The following is a 15,684-nucleotide window of genomic DNA, read 5'->3' on the forward strand; positions in this document are numbered from 1 at the left end:
GTATTATGGGAGATAAGAACTAGACATGCAATGTTTTCCAGAACATACAGAATGTTTTCTCCGTAGTACTTTGTCAAGGTCCTCGCACACAATACTACATCATGAGTCTCGCACTACAGCATTGTGTGCGGGTAAAAAAGAGACGAAACTAAGGCCCCAGACCATAACAGGTACCAGATAATCTATGCAACTGGATTCATTTATTGAATTCCTGCGATGATAAATATGTTTTGTGAATCTTTTCAATAGTCCTGACCAAATCAGTTTCTTTTGTGAGATGTTTTTGTTTTTGGCATCCGTCTGTCTCGGAAGACAATGGTAGGCAGACAGGGTGGGTTTAAGGCGACCCGTCTGCCTGGCCTGCACTTTTTAAGGTGAAGGAGGGGTGTGCACTTCCTTCTCCACCACCCTCTCGTCCACTGGCGCACTAAGTCCTACAGGGGCAATTGTTTGCAACGTGTAAGACGGCCCCAGCAGATGCAGGTTTGTTATTTGGAGTTTCCGTCTCCTAGGAGGACTTCCGACCAAGGATGTAAGGGGTTCCTCCTACCCCTGACTCGTGTGTCATGGCGGGTGCGTCATGCCCGAACATGCCCCTATGGCCTGTCACCACAACAAAGGCCTGTCACTGCCACTAGCCGAAGCTATGTACTCATTTACACCTGAGTTAGGTGAGGAAAGTCGTGTAAAGTGCCTTTCCCAAGGGCACAAGATCGGTGACACGGCAAGCGGATTTGAACCCGGGACCTCTCGGGCCTGAGTGACCAACGCGCTCCCGATCGTGCCACGCGGTCCCACAGAGATGTAATATGGGCATTATCTAAGGAAAGTAAACTCAAACAACTTTCTCCATTAATGGAGCTGTCACTCTAAATCTATAAGAAGAAGAAACAGAATAGAAGAAGAACATAGCAGCAAAAGCAATAGGTTTTCCCTATCGGGAAAAATACAAATATCCCCGTTGGCTGGCATGCAACCTGAAAACAAGCTGTCCGGTGTCACGTCAAATAATTCCGTTGTCAAGTAATTGTCAAAAAAGGTAATGGGCCTTCATGGAGTTAGGGTTATGGTTGAATTGGATTAGGATTTGTTAGGGTTAGATTAGAGTTAGGATAATGCCAAGGGAATGATTAGAATTACGGTTAGGTTCAGATTAGGGTTAGGACTCCTAATATAAGCAATGTACCTTCAAAGTTGTCTTCTTCCCTTTTTGCATAATAATTCATAGTTAGGATAAACTTGTTCTACAACTATATCTTTTTTGCATATCAATTCACAGCTAAGATATAAAAACTCTCTCCAGCAATATTTCTCCAGTGTCACTGACGAAAGACGCCGGATGGCTGTCTGAAGCGGCTGACCGTTTCCAAAATCATATCTACTTGCTTGAGTGACTGCTTTTTGGCATACCTTCAACTATTTTGACAAAAGGTAGTTATTTGGCATGACACCGGGCATCAATACTAGTGTGCTTGAAGTTCCCCAGCCCAGTCAGACAGCATATTGATCGTCCAGAAAGGGTAACGGCTGGGGCTGATGAAGTGACTGTCATTTAAGAGCAGACAGCATCATCCATCACGACTTGTGCTAGTTATGGCCACTTACCGCTCACTCAGGACGGGTAACGAGGAAGCTAACATCAAACCGTGCGTACGAGGGGCGCTCAATAACTTCTCAGCTTTATCTGAAAGTTACAAATAATACTATAGCATGACAGTAAAGAATAAGCCTTTTGTTAGTATAAACCCAGGAGTGGTCTATACTTTGCAGGCGATGCCCATTTTAAAATCAGACATAGCCACATGTACTGAATTTATCAGCGTCGATACCGATCTACTCTACGATAGTCTTGAAAAAAAATGGAATTTTGAACATCTCCATTCTGAGATAGGTTTTTGTCTATATCTTCCTGTTATTTTTCTTACCCAGGATGCTCCCTGCTTGGTAAAGGCGTGTCCGCCATGTTGAGTTGCACGTCCTGCCCAGCCAACTACGCGCTACAGACGGTGGGGAACTCCCTGCACATCCCGCACATCTTCGTGTCGCGTGATGACAACTGTCGAGTCATGTACAGCAAGGGCTACACACTGAGCATGCGCCCTTCACAAGAGGAGGTCGATCGGCACCTTGTTGACGTCATCACTCAGATGAAGTGGAAGAGCATGATGGTCTTTTTCGACGACTATTATGGTATGTAAAATAATAGAGTTCCACGAGCTCATTCTTTCAAAACTGAAGTAGTTACACCAGCGATCTGCTCTAAAGAGACCCTGACTGCCGCTAATTTCAAAGCAGTACCCAGCTGCTCAATTGTACTACGCGTGCAATCTGGCTTTGATTTCAGATAAATTATAAGTTTTACTCATGAACTATTGATGCAGGGTTGAACTTTCTTCTCTAAATGCAGTAAAAAATAAAAGGGCCCGTGTTTTTGATGATATTTTCTGCACATTTCTAAAGCTAGAAAGTCCTTTATCTTACTCTTTTGCAGACTACTCTCACGTGCAAAGTCTGTTGTCATTGACCCGCAAGACGTTCCTGGAGGTCATTCTCCTTCGTGTGGAAAAAATTACGGGCGGAAGTGACGTCACAGAGTGGGAGACGAGCGAGAAGGAGTCAACTTTTGTAGAGTACGGAGAAAAACTGCGACGTGCAGTTGTTTTGTGTTCTGTGAAAAACTCTGTCCGGCTGGTGAAACAGGTGAGGTTTTTGAATAGCACAATTCTTGGTACTGCAGCCATAGGTGACGCTGCTTACAGATGCAGTAGAATGTTAACCAGTCAGCATTTGCCTGAGGAAGGTGATAGTGTACACACTTTTATACGTGGATGAAGAGAGGTTAAGTGCTTTAAGTGCTTGTCTCTGATGCGTTATAATGACGTTTATTGCATATCCATGGCCCCTTGGGGCTAAATGTGGTCAGTTTAAAACACCAATCGTATGCCATGGGATTCGAACTGTGTAGGTATTGCATAGGAGCGATTTCTGTCAATCATAGTTACGTCCATTTGTCACTTGTTCGGCATGCTCGTTTCTGTCTCACACTTTTCTTCTATCGCAGGCGTCAGGGGCGGGGATATTTACTGCAGAACACAACTGGATCATTGCAAACAAGGTGAGCCTCCACACTGAACAAAAGCTGACCCTCATCAGTACTAGTTCTAGGAACAAAACATTGTGTTTTCGGTTCCCCCATCAACCATGGGCTATAGAAAAAACCTGCCGACACGAGTCAGTCAGTTTGGGCTGTGTGCAGGCAAAGTGTATACGATTTTGATCCGATGACAATATTCCAAATTTCGCTACCTTAAAAATGCACAAATATCATGACAACAGCTGCTGCTATGCAAACTGAGTAACCAGTGCCTGTGAAAGGGAGACAACCATGTCAATTGTAGCTTCTGGAGAAGAAATTGTGATAATCCACATCAAAATGCATGTTCAAAGGAAAACAGTAGCCCGTGGGCTTTCTATGCTCTCGTGTTCACCATTGTAAGAAATTAGATTGAGTAAAATAAATAATACTGAAAGCAATTGTTTACCTACAGGAAGTAACCTTGGAGAAGTTGCGACCCGTTCACGCGTCGTCTGGTGTCTTCACAGTAATGCGCCGTCCCTTGTCTTATAACGAGTACACGAACCGCTTTCTCAGGCACTGGGCAACACTGGACATTGATGACAAAGACGTTAGGACACTTCAGGACGCAAGAGTGAGTACCTTCGCTATGAACTCAACCCCCCCCCCCCCTCAATGGTTTCTACTATTTTAGTAAGTAGTGTTTCAACACGTGAGTCCTGTTGGTCCGTAGCATAGTACAGGAGGCTATTAGTATCTTGGAAGGCCTGCCAACTTTTCTTTAAAAATTGTTCAGAGACGGGAGACGATATCCACTTCCAAAAGCCTTTTCCCAATGCTGACGTCGACGTCACATGTGCATAAGGTCTCGTGTCTAGAGTTATTGGGCCGGAGATTTGTTAAGGACTGAGCGATTAAGTTGAAAATCCCGGTCCAGTCTCTTGAGTTGGAGAACAGTTTGATTTGTTAATAACATTTCTCATTCTCACTTTTCTACCCAGTTATCTGCAGCATACATGTATGACGCCGTACATCTTCTAGCCAGCGCGTTTTCTTCCCTTCTGAACACGAGGGGCTGGATAGGACCCAATCGACTCACGTACGGTCTTGGCTTAATCTATACTTGGACGCAATCACCAGCATTTGCCATTTGGTACTTACCAGGCTGAGCTTTTAGCTTCCAGACGAAATGTCGACATCTAAAATCGACAAAATGTTTCAGAGTTAGTGCAAAATCTTGAACCCTTCAAACGTCCAATACCTTCCATTATGTCTATTCATTACGCCATAGTGGTGAAGCAACCACGTACGGCAAGAATGGCCTTCGTCGGTTAGTGCTGACGATGGCAAAACCTTAATTCACATCAGTCCTGTAGCATCGGCTATGGCTAAAACAGTCCTAGCTTATCTAAGAACAACGGTGTCTGGCGCATAGGGCACATCACTTACTTCAGCTGTTGCAAATCCATTCATGTACGGACCAAAAGAGAAAACCAAGTATTTATAGGGCTCATGGTGCAAAACAAACCATAAAGGACGTAGGTTTATATATAAATTTAATTTATCTGGTTGGCTAAGTATAACGTTCTAGTATACTATTAATAATACTATGTAACTCGTGCATTATTCCCTAAACGTCTGTATTCATGTTAAATTTTTAATTTAAAGTCCTACAATTCACGACTTGTTTCTATCCCATCGAGGCATAAGGGATCTAGCAATAACGGTCTTTCATCATTATTATTCAGGTGTAAAACGGATGCATTGACACCTTGGAATGGCGGCCTGATGTTCATGGACACACTTAGACAGGTAAGACCCCTATAGATAAATCAATCAATCTGTAAATCAATCAATCAATCAATCAATCAATCAAGCAACATACTGGTTATACCCGAATCAATCAATCAATCAATTAAGAAGTGGATTTGAAATTGATGAAGCAATGTAGAAGTTAGACCCCAATGCATCAATAAATACTCCACTTAATCCAATAATCAATAATCAGGCATTATGTTCTGATTAGAAAATATACAACATGTCTTTTCGGCACATTGGTACTAAAGTCAATCTAAGTACAGCAGAAATATGACTGGTACAAATGGAGAACTGAGAAACTGTTACATGTATATGTACTTTCAAAGTATTCCTATATATAGCCTGATTTAATCGCGCTTCTTAGGCCCGTCCTACATTGCCGCGCCCGCGGGGAGGAGTCTACAAGCTCCGGATAGTGAAGTTTGCGTTACACAGACAACAGCAAATCTCATTTCATGTCACCAAAAAACTTAAAGCAGGATGTTCCTTTCCCGCCGACCTTCGTCAAAAGGTTACTACGAAATGCAGAATAAGAACTTTAATATGTGCTTGACGGACGTGTTATAACTCTCTAATTGGTCGAACTAGTTCTTGCCATGCTATAATTGATTGAATTGCTAATTGTGATGGACAGTCATGATCTGTCTATAGTTCACGTTACCGCGCAGGTGCAGTTCCCAGGAGTCATGGGGAGGTCAAAGTTCGGCGGCAGCGGCTACAACGCCGACGCGCATGTGCAGATCCTGCGACTTGACAGAAGACAAAACAAGACAAAGATGAAACAGGTAAAGGTGTTGTTCACACATGTGAAGAATGATTTTTCTGTGAGGTGATTCATCGTTCGTATGGCTTGCAATGAATGCGGCATCGTGTTGACGTAACAAATAGGGTGTTTTTCCTGAGGGTCGGCCAATGACGTTGTGCAATTTGAGAAGGTTCCGAACTTCATTAAGCTACATAACATTTATCCGATGCTGGTGCGGGTGGATCCAATGAAGGCTGTCCGGATATCCAGCTTGTATTGTTCGTCTGCCAACGGATGTTTTGAATTTCGTCACTCAGATGTCAGATTAAAATTCTATGTCCCTTGCCAAAAAAAGGGTCGGCAGGTTTTTGATAGCATCGGTCGGGTAACCGGAAGCACAACACTTTCTCCATCATGCCTCGCACCATCGACAAGAGATTATTCTCTCAGACTGTTCCACAGTCTTCAAGTAACCCAAACAGATGATGTTGAGGGACAATATTGACTAACCGGATACACATCATCACTTGTATCGAATTGCTTTCGGGGAAAAGGACCTGCTGATTTGTCGTCCGTATCGACCCGCTGGAAATAGAGACACGGCAGCAGAATTTAAAATGGCCTCCAGGCGATAATCATTAGCTTTCTCTTCCTTCACTACTAATATCACGCGGCATCCGCATCGGTACTACTGGCAGTGATGCTGGTATCAGTAAGATAAGAAGTTAGCATGCTTTTACTGTGGGTAGATTTGACATATGGTCGGATTATATGGATGGCAAAATTTGTTAGTCTAAGAGTTCTTTTTTGCACGCTCGCATTAGTTTTTGGTTACCCAATATCATTTATACAATTACAATTTAACTTACTATGGAAAATGAACGGCCACCAAACAGGTTCGACACATGTATTGACAGTAGATACTGACCTCTAAGTTTACTAGTCTAGTTACCTCCATGAAAAAATGGAGGTATAGTTTTTGGTGTGTCTGTGTGTGTGTGTGTGTGTGTCTGTCTGTCTGTGTGTCCGCATATTTGTGGTCATCATAACTTGAGAACCTCTTGATGGACTACGATGATATTTAGTATGTGGGTAGGGGTTGGGAAGACGAAGGTCTAGGTCAATTTTGGCCCCCCTGGTGTGTGACCTTGGTACTGCAGCGCAACTTCCGGTTTGCTATCTCGGTGTTCTGAACATGCTATGGTCAAGATTTTTAAGTATTAGATAGCTCTTGTGCTCAGGAAAAAATGACCCAAGTTTGGGCCCCCTAGCGTCTAGTTTTGGGATAGCAGGGGCATTTTTGTCAAAACTTCTGACGAGGATAACTCAAGAAGGGAACAACGGATTTTCATGATTTTTGGTATGTAGGTACCTTAGACAATGTTGTACAAGATAAAATACTAATTATGCAAAATAGGATTACATTTGCATAATTAATGAGAATATTCTATCATAGCAGTTTTTTCAATGTATCTCTTGTCCCGTACGTGATATGGTCGTGACATTTGGGTGGTAGATAGCTTTTAGCGTCATGACAAAGTGGGGCAAGTTTCAGTCCCCTAACATTCAATTGTGGAACTGCAGGGGCGTTTTTGTCACGACACTCCAAAGAGGATAACTGCAGAAAGGAACGGCGGATTGCCTGCATTTTAGGTATGCAGGTAGCCTAGGCAAAGATGTTCATAATGATATGCATTTTATACAAATAAGGATTTAATTTGCTTAATTAATGAGGAAATAATATAATTCCATTGTTTGCAATAACTGGACTTCGATAAATGTAACACTTGTTAATCATAATCGGTGGAACATATGCAGATATCAAATATGCAAATGAGGACCTTATTTGCATAACTAATGCAAAAATTGCAAAACAACTTAATGATTAATGATTTGAATTGGGAATTTTACTTGTGACATGTGTACTGTACGTTGTTCAATTATTAACAACACCATGCATAAATCATGTTAATGTTAACGTTAAGTCATTTGCATAAAATTAACAAAAGCTCTGAATATTCATGGAGGTATGAGGTCGCCGAACTCTAGTTTATGAGTTGTTTCTTCATGTTTAACTTGCCATCAGATCAGGTAAAACTTATTCTAATCATCTTCGCCAATATGTTTTCCTTAACAAGATGTTTTTCTGTCTGGAGAATACCTGGATGGATTGTATTGATATCTGGCATGTATGTAGGTCTTGGGGTGAGATTTTGAAAAGGTATAGATCTTTGGCCCTCTACTGGCGTATGGTATTGCAGCGGAACTTGAGGTTTTGATTTGATATTTGGTGTTTTGGAGAAGAGCATTTGATTGGTAGATACGAGTCAGGATATACATGTATGATGTAGGACATAAGAAATAGTTCCATAACCCCTCTATAAAGCGAAATTCAAACAATTATATCATTATATTGATACTGTCAAACCTAGGAATTTAGGGCAAAAACATCAGAAATTTGGGGATTACGAGAGTACGGCAGTTGTCACTGTCATATTCAACACGTTTGAATATGTCTGAAAGATCAGTGGTTAATTAACTATTTTCTCCTGTCGTTAGGAATACTTCAAACTGTTCGTTAAACCTGAAGTACCCGATATCGATTAAATAGTACATAGGTATTTTATTATCTGATTCACTCCCGCGTAACTAATCTACAGTAAGTTACGATACATATCCTATGACTGTCGTGTGGTAAAGTTGAACTCAATTGCAATGTGCACACACGAATTGATGTTTGACGTATTTTTCGTTGGGTAAATATTCCTCAGAAGGGTCGTTTTTGGTAGAGATTACAGAATAATTTTGATTTTAAGTTTAGGTTTAGACAAAACTTGTGACCTTTGCCCCATGTTTTGACTCATAGTTGACCCTTGAATGCTTTGTCATTAAATTGGACCGCAGACCCACTGGCAAAAACCCTGGTGCCATTTCAGTCTTCTGCCGGTTATAGCTATTTAAAATGGTAAAATTGACCTCCAAATTTTTGTACCACGAGAGACCTGACAAATCTAGCTTGATGTATTCGTTTCGCTCTTGGACAAAGGCAAGGAAACATGGCACTGCACTCAAGTTCATAACTTATCATAAAAGTACCGAATTCAAAGAACAATAAACTTAATAAGATAAAGGTAATACCTTTCTGAGACGGTAGGGTCAGTGGGTTGTTCTCCACTAGCTTTGGGACACGGTATGGGAAGGCAGAGCTCATCCATGTCCTTAAACCCCCTTTTAAATCCACGAAGGAATTCCGGCGCCCATTTTCACACCTGGGCGGAGTAAGGAAAGTTGTGTGAAGTGGGCACAACATCGGCGGCATTTCCGAGGATTCGGGTCCAGGACCTCTGAGTTCTGGGCCAAGCACCCTAATCGTTACGTCAACATGACGCCAAATTCAGCTTTGTAATAGGTGTAGACACTTGAAGTTTAGAACGTAGGTGTGTTTTTCCTGACTTTACCATGTGCTGCAATGGGAAGCTTATTTGACGGCTCCTCTCCTCTTCTGTAGATCGGCGTGTGGGACCCCTTGGTCGGACTAAAACTGAAACAAGAAACGCAGCAGCGTCACAACACCAACAACAACCGGACATTCAGGGTCGTTACGTTAACGGTATCAAAAACACCTGTGTATAAGTTGTATGTAGGCCCTTGTTGATACGATTATATGGATGGCACCTTCTAGGAATCCCAAAACTTAGAAAATTTCTTTTAAATCACCGGCATATATTTTCTCATTTACAGCCATTTTGTGTGATTACTAGTAAGGTCAAATGTTGTTGTTGTTGTTTTTTTAGAGGGGGGGGGCGCACGAAAATTGATTTATTTGTATTTGACGCACTTGGCCGTCATTCATATCATCGAATCAACATGCTCATATATGTATCAAGATGAACTGCTTGAACCGATGTTTTTAGACTATCGGCTTTCTTGTCGATGCCCTAAGCGGAGAGATCGATAAGAAAACAGTCCTTCAATATCGATTCTAGTTGGGTTTTTTTCAGATGATTGATTGTAAGATGATTCGTATGCAAGCTTTTCATGATAATATGATAAATTTTCAAATAATGCAGCGCGCACCTGTCCCTTTTTAGTATTCCCTTATCAATTGTGCAAAAGAATATTCTTCAAGCAGAGGCGGGGGGGGGGGGGGCACTACCATTGTTTCTTTGTATTGCATGTCGGATAAATCACTTTATGAAGTAACATGCCAGGTTTGAACTGAACAGTACTGTACTAAATGACCCCACTCTTTTCGATATACAAAAAATCCACAAAATGTCAACTTATTCTGTTGCTTAGTGGCAGGTCACATTTCCACTGGAAACATTGAATTGTCCGGAAAACTATGTTTGAAGAAGCTAGCCCTTCTGAGAAAGAGTCAATCGGCTCCAAATTGTAGAAAAACTCCGAACCAAGACTTTAACTTAAGGAAAACTCTTTTTTTTTTCGGGCAACACCATATTCATTGACTTACCTGACCTTCGTTTGTATGAAAGCCTATTACATTTTCTCCAATCAGGAAGAGCCCTTCGTCTTTAGAACAGACGGATTGGACGGGCCCGAATTTTCCGGATTCTGTGTGGACCTTTTGAAACAACTGTCAATCATGCTGGACTATGACTACGAGCTTTACGAGGTGCATGATGGGAAATACGGAAGCCGGCGAGTTGATGGGACGTGGAACGGGATGATAGGTGACGTCATGACTGGGGTAGGTTGTTTCGTTTCTTTGCACATGCAAGAACCATCTTTATGGCATATCTTACCAGGTTTTCCTGGAGGAAGTCATCTTAAGCGCTAGGGAAGAAGTTTGGAGTGAGCCTGGAGTGAGCCTACGGTAGGTTGGGACCTGGTTGGAAGGCTGCAACAGTGGTGGTCGCGTGATTGGGAGTAAATCGTGACCCACAACCAAACTATAACCACAGCTGGCTTCCTTACCACCAGTTCGTAGTAGCTCCATTATACAGACCGCTCAGAGCTTTCTACGACCGTCCTACCAATTCCGAATCGCTAAAACTTCTTGAACCACTCGGGTGTTGCATCCGGCAATAGCCGACAATGCCGGCCAACTGTCAACCAAAGACGACATCTAAACACCATCCATAGCCTGAAGAGGGTTGGGACGGTCGGGAGGCCATGGTCAACTATGTGAGACAGGGGCTTCTGACAGGAAACACGTCCTGGTCTGCGTAACCAGGCACAGCCTGAAAATACGATAGGGTTTGCTTACAGTTTACTATTAAAGCAAGGTGTGAATTCATCTAGAAAGGCAACATTAGCAAGCAAAAAAAGGATATTGCACTCTATCTTTAATCTTCAAGCAGATTCCTCCGTGGCATAAGGCAGTAACATATAAGCTGGGGAACTTCACGCGTGACCAATTTTACTCCTCTGCCGGCTAAACTCCTTCCCCAGCTTATGTTACTGTCTTATGCCACGAAGGAATCTGCTTGGAGATTACTCTATCTTCATTTCCATGAAAAAATACACTTTTTCAAAATAACCCACGTGCATATACAGACTTTCCAAAATGCCTTCTGCTTTAAAGAGCAGTCATTTCAGTTCGAAAAGGAGCTTTCTCAATTCTACCCCAATGTAAGAATGGACTCTTCCACAGGACCACCGATGCACAATGGGTAATTCAAAAATAAATTAAAAAATAACCATTTTGTAACCATCTCAGTCTAACATTCAATTCTATAAAATCCCTTTATTTAAGAATAGACTCTTTTATGGGCACCCCCATGAAGAATGGGCCAGTCCAAAATTTACAACGGCCCCATGGCGAATTATCATGGAACATATAAACAGCATCAGCATGCAAATGACAACCTTTTCTGGTAATTTTCTGAAGTTCTTTGAGCCCTCTTTATACCTTGATCCTCCTTTCCCGGGCCCAAGGAGGTAGTAAACACATAATCCGACTTAATGACCTACACAGGTGGTAATGGCGGTGACTGTAAAGTAGAAACATCTTGGTAAGCCACCGTGAAATTACCGGCGCCTCGTGCAGCAGCCACGGGAAAGGGGCGGTAACAAAGGAGTATTGAAGAAAGACATTTTTTCAATAAGCAATTACCCGGTATGATCGCGCGTGTCTGACTTTTGCTTGGCTAAGACAAGGGTGCATACACACAGATCTGATAAGGTTTAGTAATGCCATGTTGATTTTATTCCATGGATAACATCCTCTGGAATCACCAACACTGATACCAGCGTACGGAGAAAAAAGTGACACAAAAAGTTCCACCACTGCACTAATTGGTCAAGAAGGTTGAACAAATGACTTAACACACAGCATGAAATACACACAGAGTATAGAAAGCCATAAATATAACATTTTTGCACTTTCACACCTTTTTATGACTATGGGATGTATTTTGACATTTTAAGACATATTTACAATAAGGATCCGTTTTCCTTTTTTCAATATACCACATAACTGCTACATTTGCTCGGCATATATCTGCTTTGTACAAATAACAATATGGTTGAAAATTTGTTATTCTTCTCTCTGTTTGGAAACGGACGAAATTTGATACACGTTTGGACATCATCCATTGAATCGAATCAACATGGCCAAATTTAGCACTAACGGAAATACTGCATTTCCTTCACCTGCTTGCCACTGCCATAAACTATCACGTTAAACGTCGGTAGAGGTTACCAGCGATCTGAAGGTCGGAAAGACAGGCTGGTAGTGTAGCTGATAGCAAGGGGCTGGGCTAGTGGATGAGTACATTGGATCAGATAGCTGAAGAGAACTGAGCAATCCAGTAAAAATGACGATCAAACCAATTTCTTACGTGAGAGAACATTTGAACTTTTCTATAATGTATCTCTAATACAATACCTGTCTACCAGAGAGCGGATTTCGCAGTGGGTGCCAGTGTCGTAACTGCCACTCGGGAAGAAGTAGTGGACTTTACCTTGAGGTTCATGGACTTTTCCTTGGGAATTCTCATGAGAGAAACTGAGGATGACAACTACTTCTTCTTCCTGCAGCCTTTCCACCCAAAGGTGAATTCGAAATCTTTCTTTAAAAATATTTTGAACGTCATTTTAACTCTTGAATATTTTCTCCGGCAGTGTATAAATCTTTCATATATTGATAAAATGGTCAGTGCAACATTTTCAATAGATTTTGAGTAATGATAAATGTATTTGCTTTCATTATTCACAATTTTCACCCGCTTAAAGTTTGACTGTGCTATAGTGTGTTGTTCCTTACGTTCCCCAGGTGTGGCTGTGTGCGGCTGCAGCCCTGTGTGTCGTCTGCGGAGTGCTGCTGCTTCTCCATCGCCAACAGCCGGACAAGAACATGTTGTCGGCCCGCGCGACCAGGCAGAAGTCAAGCTACACGTGGTTTACTTACAGTTCACTTCTAAAGCAAGGTGTGTGTTCAACTAGGATCAGAGTAACACCGCTGAATGTGCACTGCCAGGCATTTTTTTACGAGGGGAAATCAATATGTTCTGGGCCTCATCCACAACTCAAACATATCCGGGCATGATAAAATAGCACGATGTATTTTAGCAATGCCCACAGAATCTTATATAAAAGAAACTATTTCGGTCATTTTGTTCCATTTACATGATTTGAAAAATCATAATTGTGTGAGTAGTGTCCTCATGGCATGAAATCTAACGAAGACATTGTCAAAATATTAGATGAGGAATACTTCAGGTCACAACTCAGTTACAAGTCCATATCATCCTACACCTAACGTTACCTGTTGTTGTTGACTGCAGAGTGATGATCACAATGATTAAAATTTGGTAAATGTTTCTGAAATGCTATACATTTTAAACTTATGCACAGAAACCTGAGTTGTACATTTTATTTCAAGGTGAAGTCGAGAAGTAATTGATCATCCCTCGTACAACTCTGTAGTAATGTTCAGTCAAGAGTAGGCAACGTTTGAAATAACGAAGTGTGCCTTAAGTGCAGAGTTCCTAAATTTGGTATGCCTTTGATGAATCTCAGCCCTCTGACTGGATCGCTACCTGTAGCAGTATATCAACCATTTGTCCGGACGTAACTAATGGGTCGTGTACAAAGGTCAGCAGTAGATCTCATTTATCTTCAAATGATGACATTTAAAAGACGCTTCACGGGTCTGTACAAGGTCCGAAACAATCAGACCATAAATGACTGATGGCTAACACGGCCATCGTGTGGTCATGAGTGTGAAATACTGCATCAAAATTTTTCTCGTCGAGGCGCCATGTTGATTCGATTATATGAATTACGTTTTAAATATGATATTTTATCTTACTGTAAATTGTACAAAGCTGCTGCAATTCGAGCAAATATATACCGTAAGTTGCAAATGAAATATTGAAAAACAGATACTAATGTTGTAGAATGTCCATTTCAAAGTAAAAGAAGAGGACATGAAAGAAACAAATTAATAATTTATCGTCCTTTATACCATACTCTGTGTGATTAGGTATGTCTTCAGCTTTCCTGGTCACTTATGATTCATAATAAGGGCATCTTTTTTGCCAAACTTTCGAACGCTTGCATCTGTTTTGGGATCCCCAGAGATGGCATCCTGATAACCTAATCAACATGGCCTAACCAACTGAGAGAAAAGAAACTCTTCTGGTGCAAATAATGTACTGGGGTTCAGGTATGTGAAATCACAGGAGAACCTACATGACAGGATGAATCGATGCACGGATGCCGGCGGTAGTTTAGAGTCCCTGTAGGCCGCCCATTGGCCCGCTGGCCGCATATAACCTTCACCATAGCGACCCATAGGACCTACCTTATAGATAATCTATCATCAACTGTCAGTAACGTACCGCAGCAGACATGACGACAGGGACTAGCACCTCTCCATCACGGCCCTCAGAGACATGTCATTTCAGTCACAGTCATCTGTTGTGAAACTCCCTCAGAGACATGACATTTCTGTCACAGTCATCTATTGTGTTACTCCGTGGTTCACATATAGACTGTTCAATTCATAATTGGGGAAAAAATCAAAGATACCAAGACAATACTTCATTCTTTTTTATCTGAACTATTTCTATACACATGTACGTGAATAATTGTTTGACGTGAAAGTGGTAAAATTCAGATTAAAGTCCTGGATCTAACGTGCTCAATTGCAAGGCAACAATTTTACCTTAGATTAAAGTTGTGAAGCAATTGCCAACAACAAAATTTGACTTACCCAATCGTTAGGCTGTACTGTCCGACTACAGTATTTCCAGTGTTGCTAAGAAATGAGCAATACACTGCTTCTGTGATGTCACGTCAAAAAATTGCACCGAGCACACGTGACTCATTGATTGGTGGATCATAAGTTACATAGGATCTATAGCAACCCCATCCCCCTGCCCCGTGTTGAGGGATCGTTGAAGCCCTTTAGAGAAAGAGAAAACCTTCAACAAAAATGGGGAATGCCATAGACTGTCTACAACTTATGATCCACTGCTCAGCGAGCCACGTGTATCTGCAAAGCGTGACGTGGATTTCTTGGCAAGGACTATAGTTTAAATCAGTCGAAAATTCAGGTACGTCCATTTTTGTATGTTGGCAATTAGAACTTTCACCAACATAATTGAAATTCTAAGTGGCAAATGTTACTGCTTTCCAGGTGGATACTTTGACTTGCGTCACGTGTCCAGGAAGATTTTGGCGGGAGTGTGGTGGCTCTTTACGTTCTTCCTTTTCTCGTCCTACACGGCAGAGATGGCCGCCATTTTGACGGTTACCCGGATGGAGAACCCCATCACCTCACTTGAAGACCTGTCGTCCCAAACAGAACTTCCGTCAGTACCACTTTGATAACACTCTAGCGTGTAACTTCATGTCTGGACAAATAGGACAGATACCACAGTTAGACCTGTCCATAGAAAACATGAAAATACAGCTGAAAAAAAGCTTCATAGAAGTACAAACCTAAATTTCAACATTAATGATTCTTCTTCACCAGAAAGATACAAGGGCCATTCCCAGAAAAGCGACGTTTTATGGGGGACAACTACTCAAATACGTCTTTACACTATATAATTGCTAAGCTGAACAAATG

The 15,684-nt window shown here is 41.7% G+C and overlaps 1 protein-coding gene across 1 annotated transcript in view; it reads left to right on the top strand.

Annotated features, from left to right (window-relative positions):
• Positions 1-15,578, top strand: part of LOC118411308 (glutamate receptor ionotropic, delta-2-like) — a 29,147-nt gene extending 13,569 nt beyond the window's left edge. The window contains exons 3-14 of the mRNA XM_035813501.1: positions 1,930-2,190; positions 2,492-2,700; positions 3,062-3,115; positions 3,549-3,710; positions 4,078-4,175; positions 4,825-4,888; positions 5,563-5,679; positions 9,148-9,249; positions 10,159-10,350; positions 12,504-12,659; positions 12,880-13,033; positions 15,250-15,578. Coding sequence (XP_035669394.1) covers positions 1,930-2,190; positions 2,492-2,700; positions 3,062-3,115; positions 3,549-3,710; positions 4,078-4,175; positions 4,825-4,888; positions 5,563-5,679; positions 9,148-9,249; positions 10,159-10,350; positions 12,504-12,659; positions 12,880-13,033; positions 15,250-15,440 — 1,760 coding nt within the window. The 3' untranslated portion in view covers positions 15,441-15,578. The remainder of the gene's footprint in view (positions 1-1,929; positions 2,191-2,491; positions 2,701-3,061; positions 3,116-3,548; positions 3,711-4,077; positions 4,176-4,824; positions 4,889-5,562; positions 5,680-9,147; positions 9,250-10,158; positions 10,351-12,503; positions 12,660-12,879; positions 13,034-15,249) is intronic.
• Positions 15,579-15,684: the final 106 nt, after the last annotated feature.

Source organism: Branchiostoma floridae, chromosome 3 (assembly GCF_000003815.2).
Source record: "Branchiostoma floridae strain S238N-H82 chromosome 3, Bfl_VNyyK, whole genome shotgun sequence".
In the NCBI taxonomy this organism is placed as follows: Eukaryota; Metazoa; Chordata; class Leptocardii; order Amphioxiformes; family Branchiostomatidae; genus Branchiostoma; species Branchiostoma floridae.